The sequence below is a fragment of the Haliaeetus leucocephalus genome, unplaced genomic scaffold, assembly GCF_000737465.1.
Source record: "Haliaeetus leucocephalus isolate CR32 unplaced genomic scaffold, Haliaeetus_leucocephalus-4.0 Scaffold871, whole genome shotgun sequence".
In the NCBI taxonomy this organism is placed as follows: domain Eukaryota; kingdom Metazoa; phylum Chordata; class Aves; order Accipitriformes; family Accipitridae; genus Haliaeetus; species Haliaeetus leucocephalus.
This window is the reverse complement of record NW_010973307.1, coordinates 3,794,125-3,815,499: the sequence shown is the minus strand read 5'-3', so window position 1 is coordinate 3,815,499 and position 21,375 is coordinate 3,794,125. Positions and strand designations below refer to the sequence as shown.

Genomic DNA, 21,375 nt, shown 5'->3' with positions numbered 1-21,375 from the left:
AGAATAAGTATGTGCAGACCAGCCATGAATACGCATAGGTTGGAAATTAGGATGTTTCTAGCCATCAGAGACAGTGGGGGTTTGAACAGCATTCTAGTGGGAACAACAGGGGCAAAAGTCTTCATAATTTGAAGCTGGTGCCTTACATTTTTGGAGGCATGTTATAAACACTATTACTAGCTGCAGCTGGGTTCTGGCCATGTAACCCCTGAGGGCACTTCCATTTCTAGGTGGAAATGATTGCTTACAGCCTTGGAGATTGCCAGGTATGAAAAGATTCTCACCCAGATCCTAGTCCCCAAAAAGGATGCAATTCGTATGTGACAGAAAAATATCCTCTCCCAATTATCAGAGAAGCCCAAAGATTTTAAGATCTGCCTGCTTTCAGAGGGAGTCCACCAGGCCCTAGTGATCACAGTTTCACAGAGGTTTTTACAATAAGTAGCCCTCAGCAAAATCTGAATGGAGAACAACCTGCCTCATTCTCCATCCCTCCACTCACCTTGCTCCTCACACACATCAAATCCAGTTTCTGGATGCAGAAAACCATCTTCCCCCTGTACCTTTAATAGGAAAAGAGTGCACAAATATTCCACATGCTTAAAAGCTGTGCAATAGCCCTTTCACAAGCAGGCATGACCTGTACAGTCAGTTTTGTAAACAGAAGAAACATGGTCTTCATCCTGTCACTTATATTTGGATGGCAATGTTAGGAAAGGAAGACAATTTACCGCACCTCCTACTTCCCTGCCTCTTCTTATCCCTTCACTATTTAAGTACCAGGAGTTCTGTTGTCAAGTCACTTGAAACCAGACACAGAAAGGCACAAGAGATTATAGTGTGGGCAGAAGTCTCAAACAGATTCAGCCTTGGCTTTACACCATCTGCTAAATCAGGCAGAGTCTGAGTGCAGGAAGTCTGCAAGTATCAGATCCTGCAGAGGAAACAAAAAGATATGTGGTCAAACACATGCACCAAAGGGGAAAGGTCTAAAGATTTAAACAAGCCAGTGGAGTAAGCATTCATGACCAGAAAGCATATTAAACAAGGCACAAGCATGCTGTAGGCCATTGTGCACTAGAATGGAAGTCAAGGAACCTTTCTAATGAGACTTAAAGGAACAAGGGCATTTCCAACAGAGAAGAACATCCTAGAACTAAGGGCATCTATATAATCATTAGTGGGTGATCTGAGTCATGTCTTGTTGCGGTTTCAGCCTCAGATTTTACAGAAGAATCCAAGTGTTTTCAATGGGATGATTATATTGCTAAACTAACCCTAACTTAACAGATCTTTCAGTCTCTGTGGGTCTGCTACAATTCTCTCTGGAGCAGATTTTAAAGTCTCAATAACTTCAGTGGATGAAGAATCATGCCATAAATATCTAAAGTTTTTTATATTATTGCTTGCAAATGCCTATATCTTAGCTTTACTCTTCCATAGACCCAACATCTAGTGGAGAAATAAAACAAGTTGAAGGGCTAGTCCTGCAGTTCTGAGCAATGGAACAAACCTCTTCTTTTCCACGTACATGTTCCATGTTCAACTAATGGATCAGGGCTCCAGATCAACATGATGGCCCTTGCCTCCAAAGCCTGGCAAAACAGAAAGATATGTACTGACCAACCAACAGGAACTAACCCTGTGTGGGATTATAAACAGTAGTCTCAGTACAAAAGCTAACCGCTGGCGCTTTGCCAATCCTGTGCCAAAAGACAGTTTTAAGGAGGTATTTAAAAAGTGTAATGAAATAGATTTATGGCTGTTTAATGAAGCTCTTCCCCATTATGCTGCATAGCCTGGGAGCAGGCAGGAAACAGTTGTCTGAGGAACTTACAAGAGGACAGTGGAAGCCAGAACCGGCAGAAGCAGAAATCAGCCTCAAACTTGAATGAAAAATGACATGTAGGGGAAGCAAGGACATGAAATATCTTCAAAGTAAAGGCAAGCAGCTTACAGATACAAAAGATGAGTCATTTGAAACACATGAAAAGGGCATCAATCAAAATATTCAAAATACAGTAACCAGTTTATGGGTCAGAATGTCAAGTCAGAATGTAATGTTGTTGAAGCTGACTGGGAAAAAGGGAGGTCAGTGCCTGGCCAGAAAAGAGTGTTATCTTACAGCCAGCCATCAAAAATGAAGGAGAAACAAACCTAGATATTAATGTGGGCAGGCAAAGGCAGGCTGGGAGCAGAAAAGCAGATCCGAGTTTCATCAATCTAAACAGGACAATCTGTGGATGAGACCAACCACAGAGAAAAGGTACAGGGCAGGGGGGGAAGCAAAGGAAATTAAGGATAACACATTCAAAGCCCACAAAAGAAGGGAGAAGGGAGGACAATTCTCTGCAGAAGCATGGCAGGTTGAACAGCCAGGAGAGAAGATACACGGGAGTGAGGTGGGAGACATTTTTAAGAAGAAAAGAACAGCTGATTGCATTGAACACTGATGACGTAAATCAGGAAGACGGTAGACTACAGTGGTTCTGGCTTTGTCTAAAAAAAGGTTGGTAAAAGATGGGACAAGAGTAGTTTTAGTGGAATGTCAAAAGGTCAAGTCAAACTCAGAAAGGGCCTGTGCTAGAACAAGGGAGGGACTCCAGGCAATTTTACAGACAGTGGATTCAGTGAGCTTGGGGCTGAAGGGAGGAATGATAGTAGGAGAAGCAAGCAGGCTGGTTATATTTCATTTACTTTATGGTAAATGAGACTACGGCATCTTTATACAAGGGGAATAGTCAGGGGAAAAGGAACAGAGAGGTCAGGAGACTGGATAATGTAGAGTCACCAAAATAAGTTGAGGGTTAGAAGACAGACAGAAATTGAAACTCCCTAGTCTCTGAAACATGGAAGGAAGTTGGAGAGGTAAGATGAAAGCCATGTTTTGCATTTCTTTCTCTCATAAAGGAATTGGCAAGATCTTACGTGGAAAGAGAAGTCAAGACAGGAGAAGGGGAGGGGGGAGTGAAAGCTACATAATTATAATGGGCTGCCAAGTGGCTGTTTTCCTAATTCTTCTCTGCAGTAGTTCCTTATAATTTCGCTTCATGTCAGGTTGTGCATTGCCCATTCACACTCTCCTATACTGGCCTGTGTCCTGAAGAACTTGCAAACAGAGTACCTTTAAAACGCAGAGCCCTCACTGAAGTCAGTTTGCTGCTGAAATCAAGTGATCCGCGCCATTGTTCAGCTGTAATTAAACTGGAGGCACATTATTTGCTCAAACACTACTGTTTAATTTATCTGTTTGCTCCAGAAGGTGTTTTCCATTTTCCCATCGTTCTCCTGTGAATAGACAATGCCTAACCAATTTCCAGGAAGCAGTCTTTTTTTTATTATTTTTTAAAGTGAAAGGCAGATGCGGAGAAGAACAAATTAGTTAAAGTGTAAAGGTTTCCACAATACCTCTGAGAGCCATTCCAGCCTGGTGCCTTGGGACTGTTAAAACCTCTCTCTAAACAAAGGCTGCTCCAAGTGTAAATCTCATTAACATACAACAGTCCTGCTTGACCTGACTTTGCTCTTCGGTGAAGTGATTGATATGTAGACAAGCTCCAGCAGCATAAGTAAATTTACATTAGTCTGACAGGCCAGAATCTGAACCACCGAAATAGTTTTGGAAAGGAAATTTCACACTACCATACCGCCAGTCTGTATTGACTGAAACCATAATGAGCCAACTGCTTTGGTTTTCAAAAGCTTTCAGAATCCAGACAGAAGTTTGCGCACATGTCCATTTCTGAGAAAGGGCTGTGGATGTCAGGAGAGGGCCCTGATCAGGACTTCATTGAAGCACACATTCTTTTATGAGACTTTTAGATGTACTTTAGACACAAGTCCTAGACCTGGAGCAGATCTAGCAATTACTTTTTTTTCCAGGGTGGATTTCATCATTCCATTTTTGGCTAACATGGTTTTGACAAATAACAATAGCAAAGTTTGCTAGGAGCTATAAAATACCCCTTCCAACTGCCACTTGACCCTTCACAGAACCCCAGAGCTGGTGGTAGCCCACATGAAACAAATGCCCTTTCCTCACAGTACAGAAATTCCTATATATTCAGGCACCATTACAGACTCTTCCTGGATGAAACTACTGAAAAGGGGACATGAAGCAGCAAATACTCCCCACCAGGGAGCCTCATCTATCGTATCTGCAATCCTGTCTTGCACAACCCACCCAGCAGAAGGGGAAGTTTCAGCCATTTTTTGCCACCACTGTGTAAACCCTGCCTGAAACCAACAGGCCATCTGCATCAACCTCTCAAAACCAACATCCTAATGACCTTTCTGCACAACAGGACAGACAGACAGACAGGGCTTTTCTCCTGGGAGAGGGAATGAAGCAAGCCATGCAGATGGCACATAAAAATTATTAGGGAAGTAAGGTGCTTGTTTAGTGGGTTAGCATCAAAGGACATACAGGCCCCAGAAAAAGACAGTCTTTTCCTCCTTCTCCCATTTATTTGCAAACCAGACAATGATCCTTTGGGATTGACTGTTGTGACTGCTTACACAGAGTAGGAGAGATCACATAGTTACACTTCTCAGCAGTTATCAGCTATGCTGCTAAGACTCGAAGTCAGACAGGGTGGAAGACAACATACCATCCCTCCCATGCCTTATCACCACTCTGCAGGTCAAGCTGGAAGCAAAAACGAGCCTCACACCATGATGTGATGAAGACATGTTGAAATAGTTTGTCCTGGGGAGACAGTCTGTGATCACTACAAAGTTGGTATTGCTATTCCTCTAGCAAGTTCCCTTAAAAAGAATGAGCGAGGTCTTTTTCTGAGGATGATTTGCATAACTCAGTGCTGGGGAATGGCATCCTATTAGCAGCCCTGAATCACAGCCTTGCTCTCAGAAGCAAGCACACAACAAGTAATGGGTCTAACTCTCAAAGAACCCCCTGAGGCAAGCAAAGACTACCTCCCTGACACCAATGGGGAAGGACAACAGTTTTCCTGAAAGTCACAGGGACAATCTGGTCTACCTAACTTTTGTATCCTATTAAAAAGTCTTTTCAGGAGTGTCATTACATACCAAGTAGCTTCTTGCAACAAGTTGGTAAGCACAGCTTTCAAACCAGGGAGAATACCTGAACATGGAAAATCACATGAGATGTTTCTACTCCCTGAGCACAGATAGCTTTGAAATTAGGACTCCTGTGTGAATACAATTTGATGTTATTTGTTAGAGGAAAAAAAAGGGCCATTTCTGTCAATATTCCTCTCTGTGCAGCTTTCTGCTCGAACACTCCAAGTTAAAGTGAATGCAATAGAAACCAGCTCTCATTTTCTACATGCTTCTTCGATACCCATTTCCAGGTTGGTAAATACCACGACACTGTCTATAGTGCATCCTCCCTTCAACACCCCAGCAGTTTTGGGAAGTGCTTTTATTCCTATGCACTGGTTTTACCTAGAGGTATAGGAAGAATCCATTCACTTCAGTGACAGACAGCACCTGAAAACCACTGGAGAACTGGGTTTGAGAAATGGAGAGCATTTTCACATTAGTGTCTGCCAATGAGACTGAATCTACGTGGCCTCTTGAGCCTCAAGTATAAGGGAACTTGCTGCCAACAGCCAAGCTAACAAGAGAAACACTGACTTGTTTTCTGATGTGGTCTAGCCCCATGAGCATGGCATTGCCTTCAGACTAATAAGCTCTGCCAGGGAACTCTGCAGTCCTCGGTGTCCTTTCCAACGTGAGCTGCATTTTGTGTTTTAGACTTGTGCTGATCATACAGGAAGACTCCAACAGAGCAAGAAACTGAACCTGCGACTCTTATGGACCAGCCTAGCTTTTAGACAACCCTCCCCCCTTGACAGGAGCTTCAAAATGTATGAGGGTTGGTGAATATTCATCTGTAGCATCCATGCTAATTTGCATTCTGTTTGCAGGAAAAGCTGGTATCCACCCTCTTCACAGGGCTGACACAACGGATAGGCTTACATACAAAGGCTCACTTAGACCCCTGCAGTTTAGAGAAAAACCCAAAGCTTCAGTGGAATCTAAATAATAGGTAAGCCATGTACTGGCTTTCTGCACTCAGAATGTACAATTTGGTTTGGTCATGCTGGTGTGAATGGAAGCCACGTTTTACTAGTCTTAGGTTTAACAGCATCCAATAAATATGCAAATTTCCCCCAAAATTGAATATACATGCCATGATGAAGTTGCATCCAAGTATATTTTCTAATTAAAAAATCCCTCTTTGTCACTGGCAGTCCTCTAACCAGTGGGTTGGGCAGGCTCCTAACAGAGCTGATCCACAAAGCAGACACACGTGAAATGGTAGGAATGGGTGTTGCAGACTGGCTGAGGGATTTTGTTACATGGGTACCAGTTCTGTACTTCATGTTTGGCTTAACTAAGGGTACTTCCTCCCTCTACACTCTGAGGAAAAGTAGACTCACATATTCAACAGTTTCTAAAGGGCAGTAACGCCTGCTTGTAAAAAGCCACTGTCACCTTTGATCCAAGGACACATTTGTGCTGATTGGATTGTCAAAAAAATATTTTAAGATCATGCCTGTTAGAATATGGGTCACCCTTTGTATTATGGGTACATTTATATTTGATTTATGGGGTTAATAAATTATTAAGAGATGTTGCAGACATAAGTAGTCCAACATTATAGATGGTTACAAGCAACCCATTAACCTGTTGGACTTCAGCAGTCTGTAGGAATTAACTATTTATTGGAACTGTTGTATTACAAATGAGCCATTTCACTACTACACCTTTAACAGTGAATACTGCTCCTCAAGGGAAAGCGTATTTCTCACGGCAGGTACAGCTGGAGAATGAGAAAGACAACTCCTGCCTACTAACTCCCAGATTCTTTGGATCCTTTCCATGGCCCTGGACCACTCATTCAAACTGCAATGCCTCAACTTACTCATATTTAAACTGGAGATGACTGGCTTGCCTCACAGGTGGCTAACACAGATTGCCATTTGTTCTGTATTTTGAGATGTGATATAACCTTGCAAAGGACAATTAACCTGAACATATTTTTTGCTTGCCCACAATGTTTTTTTCAATTCCCATTAGTTTACCCAGTGAAATTCTCTCTCAGAAATGCTTCTTTCTTAGCCCTCCATTTGATAGAAAGTGCTTTACATGATCATAATCAACAGTAAATCACAGCCACAAGATATCTTTAGTCAAAGGGGCTACTGAAGCAGTAGCTTGGATTTGGCTGTATGAACAAGAAGCCACCATCTTTTACCCCACTTTCGTTAACTCACTTCTGGCATGATTTCGATCTTCTCATAGCGCCGCTTGTATGGAAGAGTCAGCACCTCTGCTCTGCGGTAGGACATTGGTGGAGGCTGGCAGTCTATCATCAGATCTGTACGATGAGACTGGGTGGGTGGTGGCTGAGTGTACTGCTCCGGGCAAACTACATGGAGAGGCTGGAAGAGAAGAGTGTGGTGACTTATAAAAGTGTTTGGTTGATTCTGCACGCTGCTCTACAACAGTAATCATTGCCATAAGGAGGTCTGCAGATTGTTGTTAGCAAGCTAATTTATTTGTATGAAAACAACATCCAAAAGATGCAGTCAAGAAGATCCAGTCAGTATTGGAACAAACTGTTCAAGGAGCAGGCAGTCTTTGCTTTGTATACAACAGTGTCCAGAGTAACAAGGCCTAAATCTGTGTCTTTAATCACCACTTCAATATCAGCAGTCATGTTAGCTGCCAAAAGATTAGAAAAAAGAAGAATATTCAATTGCTTTTTCTTCCAAATCATTCTCATCTAAATTAGAAGCAAATGACAGTAGTGGTGGAGACCATCACAAAATAGCATGGAGTGAGGCAGATGTATCAATATGCAAGGCTGCAAAAACATTACCACAATAAGCAACTCTGAGTTTTCATGACCTGTCAGTAATGTATTAACAAAGCATAAACACGCTGGTTGCCCAAAGGATCACTGCAGGATTTACGGAAGCCAAAGGACAAGACAGTATTTCTGCAAACTGTTTTGGAAACAGCATTATACTTCAGTAGTAACATGGAAGAAGATGCTTGTTCAAAAAACAGGCAGTGGCAATTGCTATCAGTTGTGCGGTGACAAGCCAGGTCACAGAACAATGAGATAAAATGATCCAGACATTGTTAAGAGGTTTGGAAGAATATGTATTTTTGTGTTCAAGTTGAAGACAGAACAAAAGGAAAAGCTCAGCCAGGAAAAAAACTAGGTATTATTTTAATTATGTCATGAGTCAGAAAGCAAATTTCAGTAGAAACAAATTGTACGGACAAGGAGAGGCCACTAAAGCCAAAAAGAGTCAAGGGGGAAAAGCAGAGACTACATGAACGCTCTGGCCTTCTTCCTAGACAGAAGTCTGGATTTTGCAAATGGAGTAAGGAAAGCAGTGGATTTGGAAGAAACATGGGAGTGAAACTCCAGAACAGCAGTGCCAGGACCAAAGCAAGTATCAGCTCCAGGATACAGAGCAGAGGAGATGGTTAAAGCTGAGGGTGCTGAGGATACTCAGCACTTGGTACTCTTTACATTAAGACTGTGTTAGACACAGCCAGGCTTATTCATACAAACATGAAAAAGAATAAGGAATAAAGTTATTATGACTATATATACCTAAAAAAGGAGGAAAGGAATGTACGCACCATTTGCTCTGCGCTCTAAGCTTTTAGGGATCTTCCAAGCCACTCTGTGCAGAGATTGGCAGTCATGCCATATTCATTTTGGAGCAGGATGATAAAGGAGAGCTCAATGCTGTGTGCTCTCTCATAGAAAAAAGGATTTGGGTATTGTCTTGATTTTGCTATTGTTTAATGTAACAGTTGTTCACAATTGACCTATTTATTTCAGATGTGTGAAGAAAGGTTAGAAAAGGCAACAGAAAATTCATTACCTGGACTTCTTTGAGTAATTTAGACACCTGAATAAAATTCAGTCTCGTGTCAATGGGACAGTAAACACATTTCATTGCCAAAGGTTGATAAGGAGCCAGGGCATCCAGATAAGAGAAATCGGGTTCTGAAAAGAGAAACGTTGAAAACACTGAATGCCTATTAAGAACAAAGATGGCCCAATTCCTCTCTGATTCCACATTCAAGTCTAGACAAGCTGTTGTTCAGCAATGTTAATTCTGTTACAGATTTCTCTTCCCTTCTTCCTCCCCCCACCCGTTATTTTCAGTTAATTTGATGAAAATTATGCCCACAATTAGTCTTATCTTAATCAAGCAACAGAGCAATACTGTTTCATTTGAACACGTTATTGCATGATTTTTATAACAAATTTAATCAAGACAAAAACATAATCTCTTATTTTTAATCAGATCCTGTAAAAGAGGGCAAGATGTACACATTTTTGGTACCATAAGGTAACCCAAATGTCAGCTTGTTTTTCACTATAACAAAAACGCAGCATAAAGATCGTATCTTGAGAATGTGTACTGATGTCCACTGCTGCAGACACATTACCTCCCAACTTCTCTTCTTCCTTACAGTATACATATACCTTTTCTTTTTTTAATCTAAATGCCAGGTTTAGACTGGTGGAAAAACAAGGGTCCAAATTTTAATGTAACCCAAGAGGACCTGTAGGGAGCCCTCCTGTTGGAGGGACAGGGAATTGGGCTTTTTCCAGTTACGCCAGCAGAGCAGTTCTAGTTCAGGCCAGTATGAACTGAAGGTTGCTTGCGGTAGCGGGTATCCAGAAGGAAAGATGGGCTGTGATAACTTTATCAGTTGGTATCTTTATTAGACCTAGCAAGTCTCAGCTTCCCTTTGTACTCTTATTACTGACTTCTAAAAATCAGATTAGAGGTTTCCCAGGGAAAAATCATGCACTGAATGGGCTTTTACTCACACAGAGACTAATACAACATTGAGAATACTACAGAAAAAAACTATTTTTTTGGTGAATGAAAAATGTAGGTCTCATAGGCGACACAGTGTAGTATACAAGTAGCCACTTGATTCTGGAGGCCACCAACTAACGATGTGGAAAAGCTTATGCCATCACTATCTATCTGGTAATTGTGGGATAGATCACATAAAGGGAATGCTAGGAAAAGAAAAACTGATATTAGTTTGGTAAATACAGAATGAAAAAAAGAGAAGGGGATGCATGAAAGACTTATCTGCTAAACTATTTTGAACCACAGGGCCTCAAAGGACAACCTGCAGAGTGAAGCGCAGATGCAAACGACCAAGCCTTGCTAGCAAACGGTATGAGGTATTTCTCTGGTATCTGCTCAGGCTGTGTAAAAGGATGAATTTAAAGGAAACTTAAATACAGAGTCTTCAGTCTAGATTTAGACAGCCATCTTCTATGTTCTTATATCACCCTGAGGAGACCACTGGCTGCATTTCTCAAGTAGACAGCAAGAAAAAATGTCCTTAAAAAGTTTACCGCAGGAAGTTCAGCTTCCAGCATGGCATCTGACATTCAATATTGGGCCTCATTCTACTGATAAAGACAAGTTAATTGCTAGCCTAAAAATCTGCTGCTGGCTAAGTATCAGTGATCATGATGTGGTTATATTTACCCTGTGAGAACAGAATATAGCATCAGCCAATGATACATATGTTTGGAACTGTCAAAGGGATAATTTTCCCAAGTTTAAAGCAATTGTCAGAATAACTGCATAGGCACATCAAAGTGAGAAATATTAACAAAAAATGATAGTTGTACAAGAACATCTTACTAGACGCCCCAAAAGCCATGAATCTAGAAACATGAAATAAAAATTGTACTGGGCAAAAAGCCATGCTAGTTAAAAGCAGATGTGTTAGTGGCAATGAAACAAAGCCTAAAAATATCATGTAAAAACTGGGAGTTAATGGCAGTTAAATTTAATAGCAATGAACAGAAGTTTAAAAATAAGAATACTAAGAAGGTAGCTAGTTGAAGAATGACCAGTGGTCAATTAGGATTAATTCAGAAGACATTTTAAAACCCACTGGGGAAACCCAAAAAACTTAAGTCAGGCACAGGTCCTCTGCTAGAGATGTACAATGAAATTGCAAATAGTAAGTTTAAAAAGTTATCAGAAGAGAGCTTTTCCATCCCATCTTGTATTGTGGATTACACAGAGATTTGACTGCTTTTATCTGAGAATGCCATGAGGCAGCACCTATTCAGACTAAGTATTTTTGAATAAGTAGGCTCAGAAAATGTACAGACATGGCTTTTTGATCTAAGAATCCAAAATGGCACCAAGTCTATAGTATCTCTGAAGGAATTCTAACACAGGACTTTGAAGATTTAGAACACATGAAAAACATAACTTGAGCTAGTCTCACAGTGAACTTATGTGACATATAGGAATAGCTGTTTTGAAACTACCAAAAAACCAGAAGTCACCTGTCTGATGGAAGACGGTGCTTGTCAAGGACACATATTGACTTTTTCTGACAGAATTACAGGTCTTTAGCTTTTCCCCCCAAGACATCTGATTTACTACTGTGTGACACTGTGTTATAAAATCTTCCACTGAAGATGCACTAATGTGGCATGCATGAGCTGTTTTTAAGATCTCCTAGGGAGTTAGTTTTTAAAGCATTGCTGTTATCGGAGAGAGAGCAAGAAGCAGACTTCTTTCTACTGTGTTTTCTTCTAGATTTTTTGTGGCTTAGTGGTGTTCAATATTTTTGATCAATAATCTATTTAACACTGCTTCAGCGGTAACATTTGCAGATGACACAAGCAAGCAGAGCAGCACTACAGCTCACTCACAGCTGGTGTCCTGTCTATTGGCTGCAGCTGCTGTTTTAGTCTATATTCTCTTGTAGTTGTTTTTTACATTACAAATTGGAAAGGTGGAGACTACCTAGCTCCTGTGGACTGAACAAGCAGTGTCATCATTAACAATACCGCCTGGCCTGTAGTTTAAAGGTCCTAGTTACTAGAAACTAGGAATCTTTCACAGGAAAAGCTAGAACATCATCCGCTATCACATACTGCTTCAATGGACCAAATTTCTTTTGTAACTACAGAGGATGCTATCTTAAAACAGGACAAGCTAAATAATTAAATAATAAAAATCCTGGGCATCAATGGAGGTGCTTCAGATTTCCACTGGAGTTAAGAACAGAAGAATTTAATCTGCTAGGAATTTCTGTGCACAAAGATGTCTTTGTTCCAGCTGAGACAGTCATAAGGAAGGAGGAACATCCTGCCGAGTAGATATGCTTACAGACAGAGACAGAGTCCAAAAGCCACGTATGGACAAATTTAGGAAACAAACCACCACAAGCACCTGGGACCACTGTGCACTCCAGGGTCATCACAACCAAAGCAGATCTCAACTGGAGTTTCATTTGAAGGATAAACTAGGAATGAATCTCAAAGATCATGACCTAAGGTATCCACAGGCTGTTAGGACTGCCATTCAGATGCCTTAACAACTTGCCAGGGCCAAGTTCTAATAGAAGTCTGCTCTATTTCCTCATTTCACAGAAGGATTACATTTTAATACAGAAAGGTCAATTACCTCTCCCTACAAGAAGGCACAGAATAAGAGTTCCTGCCATTAAAGGCCAGTTTCTGACACCCTTGCTGACAGTGGGTAGCACATTCAGAACCGTGATTAATGCCATGGATTTCCTAGGGATTTATGAAATACATAACCCAGCAAAGGGGGTACATGCTCTGGTTTTAATTGAAATCCCAACTGGTGTAGAATTCATTATTTCCAAGACAATGCATATCTATATTGCAATTTTACCATTTACTGTAATTAGGGCGTATCTCCTGAAACTACCTCAAAGGTCAGGAACGATGGGTACTGTAACAGCTATGACGTTAGTGCTGTGGTACCATGCACCATTTCCCAGCATAAACACAGTGTAGATTTATGTGTCTTACCTGCTCAGCAGGAACCCCCTTGTATCTTCCCTCCCCTTGCAGTAGGGCTAATTACACACTTCTTTAAATCTTTCCAAATTGGTTTAACAGTATCAGGATACTGTGACACTTTTTGGTACCAATACTGTGAAAGAGTCAAAGGGACTTGCTCATCACTAGCCTCAAGTCTACAGTTAAAAAACAAAGGAAGGAGATAAAACTTTCCCAGTCCTTTTTGCTTTAGGAGGTTATGTGCTTTCCAGCAGTCCTATTCAATAAAAAGAGAAGGAAAATAAGCTTAACAGTGGGACTCCATCATGCCCTTGCTGTGGGAGTAGGTTTGATCAGTTACTCAGTGCTCTCCTCCCCATTTCTAATTACTTTGTCCTAGTCCAAAATCCACACTTTTTTTATCTGGCTAGGTTATAGTGTAACACATCTCCCAGTTATACCAGAGATACATAAAATCAGTAGCAATGGCCTAAAGGATTATTTCCCTTCTCAGATCTGAAGAGTGCCCACTGTAGGGTTCTGTTTGGATGACACACTGGGTATAAAGAGGAGGCACCTGGACAGAATGTCAGTTTGAGGGAAGGCCTTGAAATATCTGGAAGATACCCCCCTTTGCTAGATTTCACAAAAGCTTCATGTTCTCTCTTAAACACTTTGTCTCGCTATTAATGATTGGCATGGTCCCAGGATGCAGCTGCCCTGTGGATCTCAGACCATAGCTCATTCCGAGGTGGACAGGGCTTGATTCATTAAAACGAGGCTCAGCATTAGAATCAGACTGGGACAAGTGGAGGAATTTAAAAGACCTGTTGTGCCCCTGGCAGCCTGAGTCATTGAGAAAGGAAACGGCTCCCCTGGGTATTAGCTAGAGCTGTACCTTCAGCTTCAGGTACAAATGCATCTGTCAGCCAAAAAGCGTCTGAAAAAAAAAGCTCAGCCAAAAGGCAGCAATGGCATAGATCACTACTGCCAGGTCTGTATGGGGTGCACATTTCTGAAACAGCAGAGATGACAGAAACATCTTTAGAAACAGACTGTCTGGCTACCTGAGGTTTTGATGAAAGGGCAGGAGAAGGGATGAGGAAAGGTTTGTGATTCCAATGGAATATGGAGAAGAAGTGTTTCTCCTTTCTGACCAGCATCAATTAGGTCTTGCCTGGGTTTAACTTGCAGGCAGCTGCTTTTAATCCAAAAATTAATTTCCTGTAGGCATTTTACTGCTGTGCATAACAAAGATTTTGCTTAGAAATGGCAGGAATGGACTGTGCATGGCAAAGGTTGGCTCTGCAGGGCTAAAATGAATTAAATGGCACAGTAATTACATTTGCCCCTACAGTCAATCCTGGGGTCTTAATTTAGATGAGCTCTTACTGAAGTCAGAAACTTCTGCCCCAGACCGAATGAGTAAAGCCCCTAGGATGTGGCCACACTTAACCAGAGCGCACAACCTATTGTCAATTTGATAATGATATCTGCATTTTACTTACCTGTGAATATAACAGTGTTCAAACTAGATTTTCCCCATAACTCCATAAAATGAACCACATCCCCAAATCTAAGAGAGGGATGTCCAGTGAACACAACACATGGCTGCTTGAAGTCATTGCTGAAGTCTCCATGGATGCTGGGATAATGTTTCAATTTGTTTGTCTGAATGAGCTGAAATAAAAACAAAAATCCAGACATTACAAACTTTTCATGCCTCTGTGCTCTGTAGTTCAGTGTGTCTGTTTACATGAGATTATAAATATTCTACAGTTCATTTCTAATTCATCACAGAGTCCCTTCCTGCATATCCCCTAGATTTTCCAATGGAGTTAGTCATGACTGTCCTAAATGTTATGAAAAGGAAGTCAGAGTATGGGGCCAGGTGCCTTCAAGTCCTTACTCTCATTTCTTTGGTACCAGCAGTACGGTAACTGAGAGGAAACTGCAAATACTCCCTGCTTAGGGTTTCCTGGAGCGAACAGAGTGCTCAGCTGCCAAATTCAAAATAAGCTACAGTTTCCTATTTGCCATGTCTACAAAGACCTCTGGGCACTGATGTTTAACCTGGTTTTCTTGCATCACAGTAGTACCAGGTAATTTTGCCTTCAGCAGTATGTTGCTATGAGTTTCATTGGTATAATGTGTTCGCACAAAGTCAAGTCTTCTGAAAAAACATACGAAAGAACAGACTGACTTGCCCTTCCTTAACTATTGCTGAAACTAGTAATAACAATGAACTAAGAACAATGAGAAGTACTTGTCACTAGGGCTGGCAAACAGAGCATAATCAACTATGCATATGGAACAGATTTCTTTATTAAGATGGGGAATTTTATTTAACAAGGCACTTTTTGAAGAAGAATTTTGCTTTATGTCTCCTGCCACTGTTTTCTAATCTGCAAAGCAACGTTCAACTTAAAAAGCAATTTAATAGACTAATCTGCTACACGTATTCATGCAGTATTTTGCAAGTATTTTCTTGGAAGGTATATGCTTCCATCCCCAGCCTGAATATAACTGTAAATACAGTTTTCTTAAAAAGTATGCAATTTAAGACAATGAAATCACACACTGAACATCTAGGAACATACATGGACACATGGAAATAAAAGAGTGTGAAAGAGGGGAACAGTACTTCCTTTGTCAGCCAGTTTTTAAAGGAGGTGGGACTGTTCAAAGATCTCTCCATACTTTGCTGTCTCCTGCCAGGCATTGCAAGGTTGCTCAAAATACAGAATTCCCATATGCAAGGTTCAGCAACATGTTTCTGCAGCTGTTGTGCCGTGAAACCCCAGACGATACGACTAATTAGCAAACAGCATGCTCTTCACTACATGTCATAACACGATGTGTGCGTGATGCTTTTCTAGCAGAAAACTCTGCCACTCAGGATGTTCCTCTTCATTGTAACATATTTGATTTTCAAAAGAGGAACCAAGAAAGAACATTACAATAAGCAACTCTTCTGGTCTCTCAAAGCTGTAATTCATCTTTTCAGATTCTCTTCTATTTGTTACTTTTTACCATGGGAGATCTAACTCAAGGTAGTGTGCCTACACGGAAAGGAACAGAAAGCTGAGAATTGTGATGCTTCTGTAAGCCTCCTAGCAACTTACGCACAACAAAGCACTTCAGAACTTAAGGTTATTACACAATTAGGTTCTTAATTGAATTAGCATCACTGAACAAAAGTATCAACCCTACTCAACTTCTAGCTGTCACTGCCTAAAGATATGCTTTGGTGCTAGAACAGGCAATGTGCAAACTTACCCTCAATACCCTTTCAATAACAGAAAGTTGGCTGTACATAGGTGCCAATATTCATATCTTTCTCCCTTGCTTCCTTTAGTTTGGTCTCCCTCAAGTTCCTAACCACAAACATTTTGCTGCCATTTTGCATTTGACTTCCCACACATCCTGTTTATAACTGCTGTGCAATAGCTAGAAGGCTGGAATAGAATGGGATTGGTATCATTCTTTCTGGGGTTTGACCTAAGATGGAAACTGTAGGTGGACACAGCCTGTTATTTCCATGGGGATCCTTAGATCATGGAGGAAGTAGCTAGGGGACTACACTTTCTGCAGCTTACTAGTAATATCAAATTCCTATTTAATCTTCAAGAGGGAAATTTGAAAAAAAAACCCCATCCAATAATGGCTCTGGCAGTTAATATGCACTGAATCTTGAAAACATTTCTGCAATTAAGACTGGTAAAGATTTCTGATTAACACATCTGGAGTGCAATATTTAGAATCTAAACTTAGCTTCAGTAATAAAAACTGCAGTTTAGCAGACAATGGGCAAAACAAATTTGATCCCATAAAATACTGACATTTAAAAGACTGGCTAGGAAATGGTCCCATGAAGCTTTTCCCTGTTTGGGTTTTTTTTGAGGGAAGCCAAAAGCCTCAAAACTGAAGTTGCAAAAGCAGTTTCAGTTGCGTAAACAGGAAGAAGGGGACAATTTCTACTTCAAATATTAAATGCGATATGTGACATTCCAGCGCAAAACTTTGTCAGGGACCAGCAGATAGTGAAGTGAAAGACATATCTACAGCTAGCATTTATGTGACACACTTCCGAAATCACAAACTGTTCTTCCAGCATCCTGTTTCACAGGTTCCTTAGGATTATATATATTTGTATACAGTAGCATTCAAATCTTTGCTAAGATGTGACAGCAGCACTCTCTGTGCAAAAGCATTCTCAACAGCCTATTTCACTGCTATACCTATACAAATGTTCATTGTTGATAAACACAAAAGCTGTATTCTCTTCAAAACATTATGGAAGCTTCAAATGCCTTCCTATTACTTTGTAAAGGGACACAGGATCTCTAATCCAGTTTTCAGGACCTTGGGTTTTGTCTGTGTTATTCTTTTTCATTATTTCTTTTTTATTTCCAGCAACAAAACATCTAGCATAACACTGGGGTACACTGCTTCTAACTGAGGTTCTAACTCAGGAGGGAAAAGGGACATATATTGAATCCTCAACACCATGTCTTGAGGTGCTGTGATTTTTTTTTATCTTTTCATCTTAGAAGATCTTTTCTGATAAGTCTACTGAAGCTCCGTACCTTAGCTCACAATCTCCAATTCTCACAGCTGGACATAGGGGTGAAAGGCTACAAAAACAAGCTTAGAGACATTCTATTCACTCCAGTGATAAAGCAGCTGGTAGATTTTAGTGTCTAGAGCAAAGTCTTTTCTAATTACCGAATCAAAAATATATGGAACTGAACTTGCAAAACAGGTCCAACAAAGTTTCACAAATCATTAAGGGGACTAAATTTGTAATGATTTATACAGGTCTTTTATAGATCTACAGATGAGATGGGTTGTATAAGCACAACAGTCATTACTGTGTCATGTTCAGATCTCCAACCTGTACCAAGCTTGGGCCAAAACCAATGACTGGCATTTAGCCAACCAATATTTTTCAAACAGGACTGGTTTCTGAAAACCAGAAACAACACTCAGAGCATCCTTCTACAGAAACAACCATTATTGACTGAAAGCTTGAGAGAGAGAGGATGGTAAAGTACTGAACTAAGACTGAGGAGAGCTGTGGTTTTTTTAAATCCCAAATGGTTATGCTTCCCTTCAAAGTGGTAGACTTGATTTACAGGGTCAGCAACTGCTGCTATAAACAGGATAAATCTCCAGAGCCTTTGTGTACCCTTTACTGAAGTAAGCCAAAATACACTGCTATTTACTCTGTGTGTGTTTGTGTGTCTGTGTTCTGTACCCAGAATTTTTAACAGATGTGGTTCTTATCAGTGAATGAGTGATGTGTTTATTACTTCACCTCCCTCGTCCCCTTCGTAAGACCAACACTAACAGGGGCCTAATTCTATATAATACTATATGACAAAACATAATACTATACAATCACCTGGTTCCAGGTATTTATTGCTTTGAATGTGTTACGCAGGAACTGGTATATGGAGGAGGGAATCAAAGACAAAGAAGACAAATGCTAGTATTTAAGGGCACAGAATCAATATTACTCCCATCCTGGCTATTTTTTGAGTCAGAAAAAGAGGCTTTTCATAGCCATTTCTCTTAGATGTTGCTAACAGAATCCTTAATAAGAGGACAGTAAATCCAAATTCTTCCTCCACTAGCAAATACTGATCAATATAAATTACCTCTCAAATTTTTCTGTTACAGACATTTAGATAGGTCTGGATTCACTTATCTTATTGCCTGAAACCATCTATGTAAAGATTGAGCAGAAAGGAAAAGAACTGAAAGCTTCTCATTTTGCCTTGCTAGAACAATTCAACTATTCATTTATAAAGTCTCTACCTCCACAAAAGGGATGGTGCAGAGTGTGCAATCCATGGTTCCTGTTAAAATGGTTGGGGAGATGGCTAATTCCTCAGCTGTGGTTGTGTTAGGATGGGACATTCCCATGCGCTCAAGGAATTTGGTAAAACACCACAAGTTGGTTCTGGGATACCAGAATTAACATTTCTAAATAAAACAAATTACTGATTTATGCTACACAGCATTTCAGCTAGGTATTGTGGAGCTTAAATCTAAGCCTATTTAGACAGTTGATCCTAGAATATAATTGATACAGTGTCTTGGAAGTGAAAGCCATCACCTCCCTCGGCCAGCCTGCTGTATTCACAAGCATTTGGAAACTCCAGTTTTTAACTTTGCAGAAGCTTCCAATGTTACTTCAGTTTGAGCTCCTTCTCCTCTCTTCCCCATCACAACAACGGCTGGTAAAAAACTGAATTGCCACTTTTGTTTAACCTTAGGGGAGATGCATCCACAGAGCGACCCCTCCCTTCCCTAACTGACCATTTCTCCACTCCAGTTCCCCAGTTTTCCTCCTGAGAAATCACTGGCTGGAATGTAGAGCAGTCCGGCTCCAGATCCTAACTCCCTTCAACAGGGTCACAGGAACTCTTACCCCAGCGATCACAGAGAAATGCCTCTAAAAAGAAGTTCTTTTAGCTTGTGCACTGGAGACTTCAAAAGCTTGTGCAAGAATCTGGACACTCCATTCATATTAACTTTAGTAGGAATTGATGTCCAAATCCATCCCTACAAGCCTGAAGCACTTTAGCCCACATTCCTTGCTCATAACAGAGGGAAAGTATATTCCCTGTTCACTTGGAGTGGATGTTAGGAAACAAACTGCCACCCCAGAAAAATTGTACGCAGTGATTGTGAGGGAGGAAATATCATGAACACCTACTACTACATTAAAGCGGAACTAACAAGGAGGGAGTAGAAGTGTTTTGGGTTCTCTGCAGAGTTGAACAGTGCGTCTGGTTTTATTCAGCACAGCAGAACAAGGAATGAGTTCAAAACAGGTGACATAAATCAAACACATGGAAAATTTCCATGCAAAGAGAATGAAAAAGCTTCAAACAACTTAGTATAGAGAAAAGAGTAAGACAAAATAAAAATAATAATTGTAGAGAAGATGAAGATACTTTTACTTATCCTCTTGTAACAATAATAAAGGGATAGTTAAGTGAAATGGAAAATACAATCATAACTGATTAAAGGAAGTAAACGCTCTTTTATACTATGCACCAGGCACCACTGAAACTCATTGCTACAAGACACTACATCAACAATTTGGGGGATTTTTTTGCCTTGTTTGTTTTTAAATCTTGCTGTTTATACAACTCACAGGAACATCGAATTTCAGGACCAGACAGTATGCTGGGCTCGACTTGTTCCGTAGATAATTAGGAGCTTATTTCCTGGCCTGTCCCTTTCTGATGTATCATGCCAGGCATGTTATTAATGCTTGCTAATAACTAAGAGGCATGTCTGAGTAATTCCCTATTTTCTTCCAACAATTGAGCAGCTAAGCACATCTTTTCATGATGGGCTATTTCCGTACAGGTTACATTGCACAAGCCTACCATTACTTTGAAAAAAATAAGGCAATTCTCCACTAACAACCTATCCAATAGAAATGATCATTCAATGTCTGTTTCTGATGCTCATTAAAAATTCCCTTAAGTGCTAGTAAGCAGAGCTCCTGATTGTGAGGTTGTGGAGTCACAGATTTAAAAAGAGTGTTTACCTAAGACAAAAAGGCTGGCTGCTGATTAAGGCTCTAACTTAGTAACTGGAAGCCTTGAGTCCAAGTCCTTGCTCCCTCCTAGACTGATGGTACGGCCATAGACAGGTTATTCAGGCCAGGTCTGTATTAAGACCATTTTGCTTGGTAAAATTACACCAAAGCATCATAGTAGCTAAGCCTACTGTGGATACTCTTTGCACAGGCATAACAGGGTTTCTGCCAGGGAATAAATAATACGTTTGTTAAAGATTGTACTGAAAAGAGTTTATATAGATGTTTCACATTATATGAGTTACATATACAGTGTCAGCTGCAAGATTTTACCCCTCTTCTGTTCACACTGTTTGTTCCAACTCTGTATATCATAGAAGAAAAAGAAACCCAGCTCCTCTCTCATGCCTTAGAAAAAGTAAGCATTATGATAGCATTAAACCATAACCAGCTGTAGGTACCACTAAAACTGGAATGCAGCCCAAGGCAGTGAGATTACATGAGCAAAAGGATGACAGTAGCTGTCCCTCACAGGACAGCAATAAGGAATCAAAGGCACGTGCTGAGCACTGCGTACCCGAAATGAACATCTTGGTGCTGTGTTGGTGAGCATGGGTGTCTTACATGTCAGTCATCTATATAAATCTCAATATGCTTTGATCGTTTAACACCAAACTAAACCAAATAATGAATCTTACAGAACGGAAAGGAGCAATCTGATCAGGTATTTTCAAGCACGTCTAAACTTCAGTGATTTACGACCGTAGGAAAAGCACCAAATGAAATAGCAGCCTCAGTCTTTCTTTACCTAGGTATTAATTTGTCTTGGTTTTGCTATTAAGCCAGGCTTTTGAAAGAGTGTTGCTGTATGCCTAGGGCCGCTGCCTCCCACCATACAAACTGGTTTTGCAGAACAGCCAGTATGTACCAGGAATCAACAATGAAGAGACCCGTTTAGTCCATCACCAGGTGGGGG

General features: G+C 40.6%; 1 protein-coding gene across 7 annotated transcripts in view; it reads right to left on the bottom strand.

Annotated features, from left to right (window-relative positions):
* Positions 1–21,375, bottom strand: part of INTS9 (integrator complex subunit 9) — a 77,340-nt gene that overhangs the window by 16,549 nt on the left and 39,416 nt on the right. For all 7 annotated transcript variants that reach the window (XM_010583147.1, XM_010583150.1, XM_010583149.1 and 4 more), the window contains exons 12-14: positions 14,344–14,515; positions 8,901–9,025; positions 7,266–7,433 (exon numbers count right to left, since the gene is read on the bottom strand). In XM_010583147.1, coding sequence (XP_010581449.1) covers positions 7,266–7,433; positions 8,901–9,025; positions 14,344–14,515 — 465 coding nt within the window. The remainder of the gene's footprint in view (positions 1–7,265; positions 7,434–8,900; positions 9,026–14,343; positions 14,516–21,375) is intronic.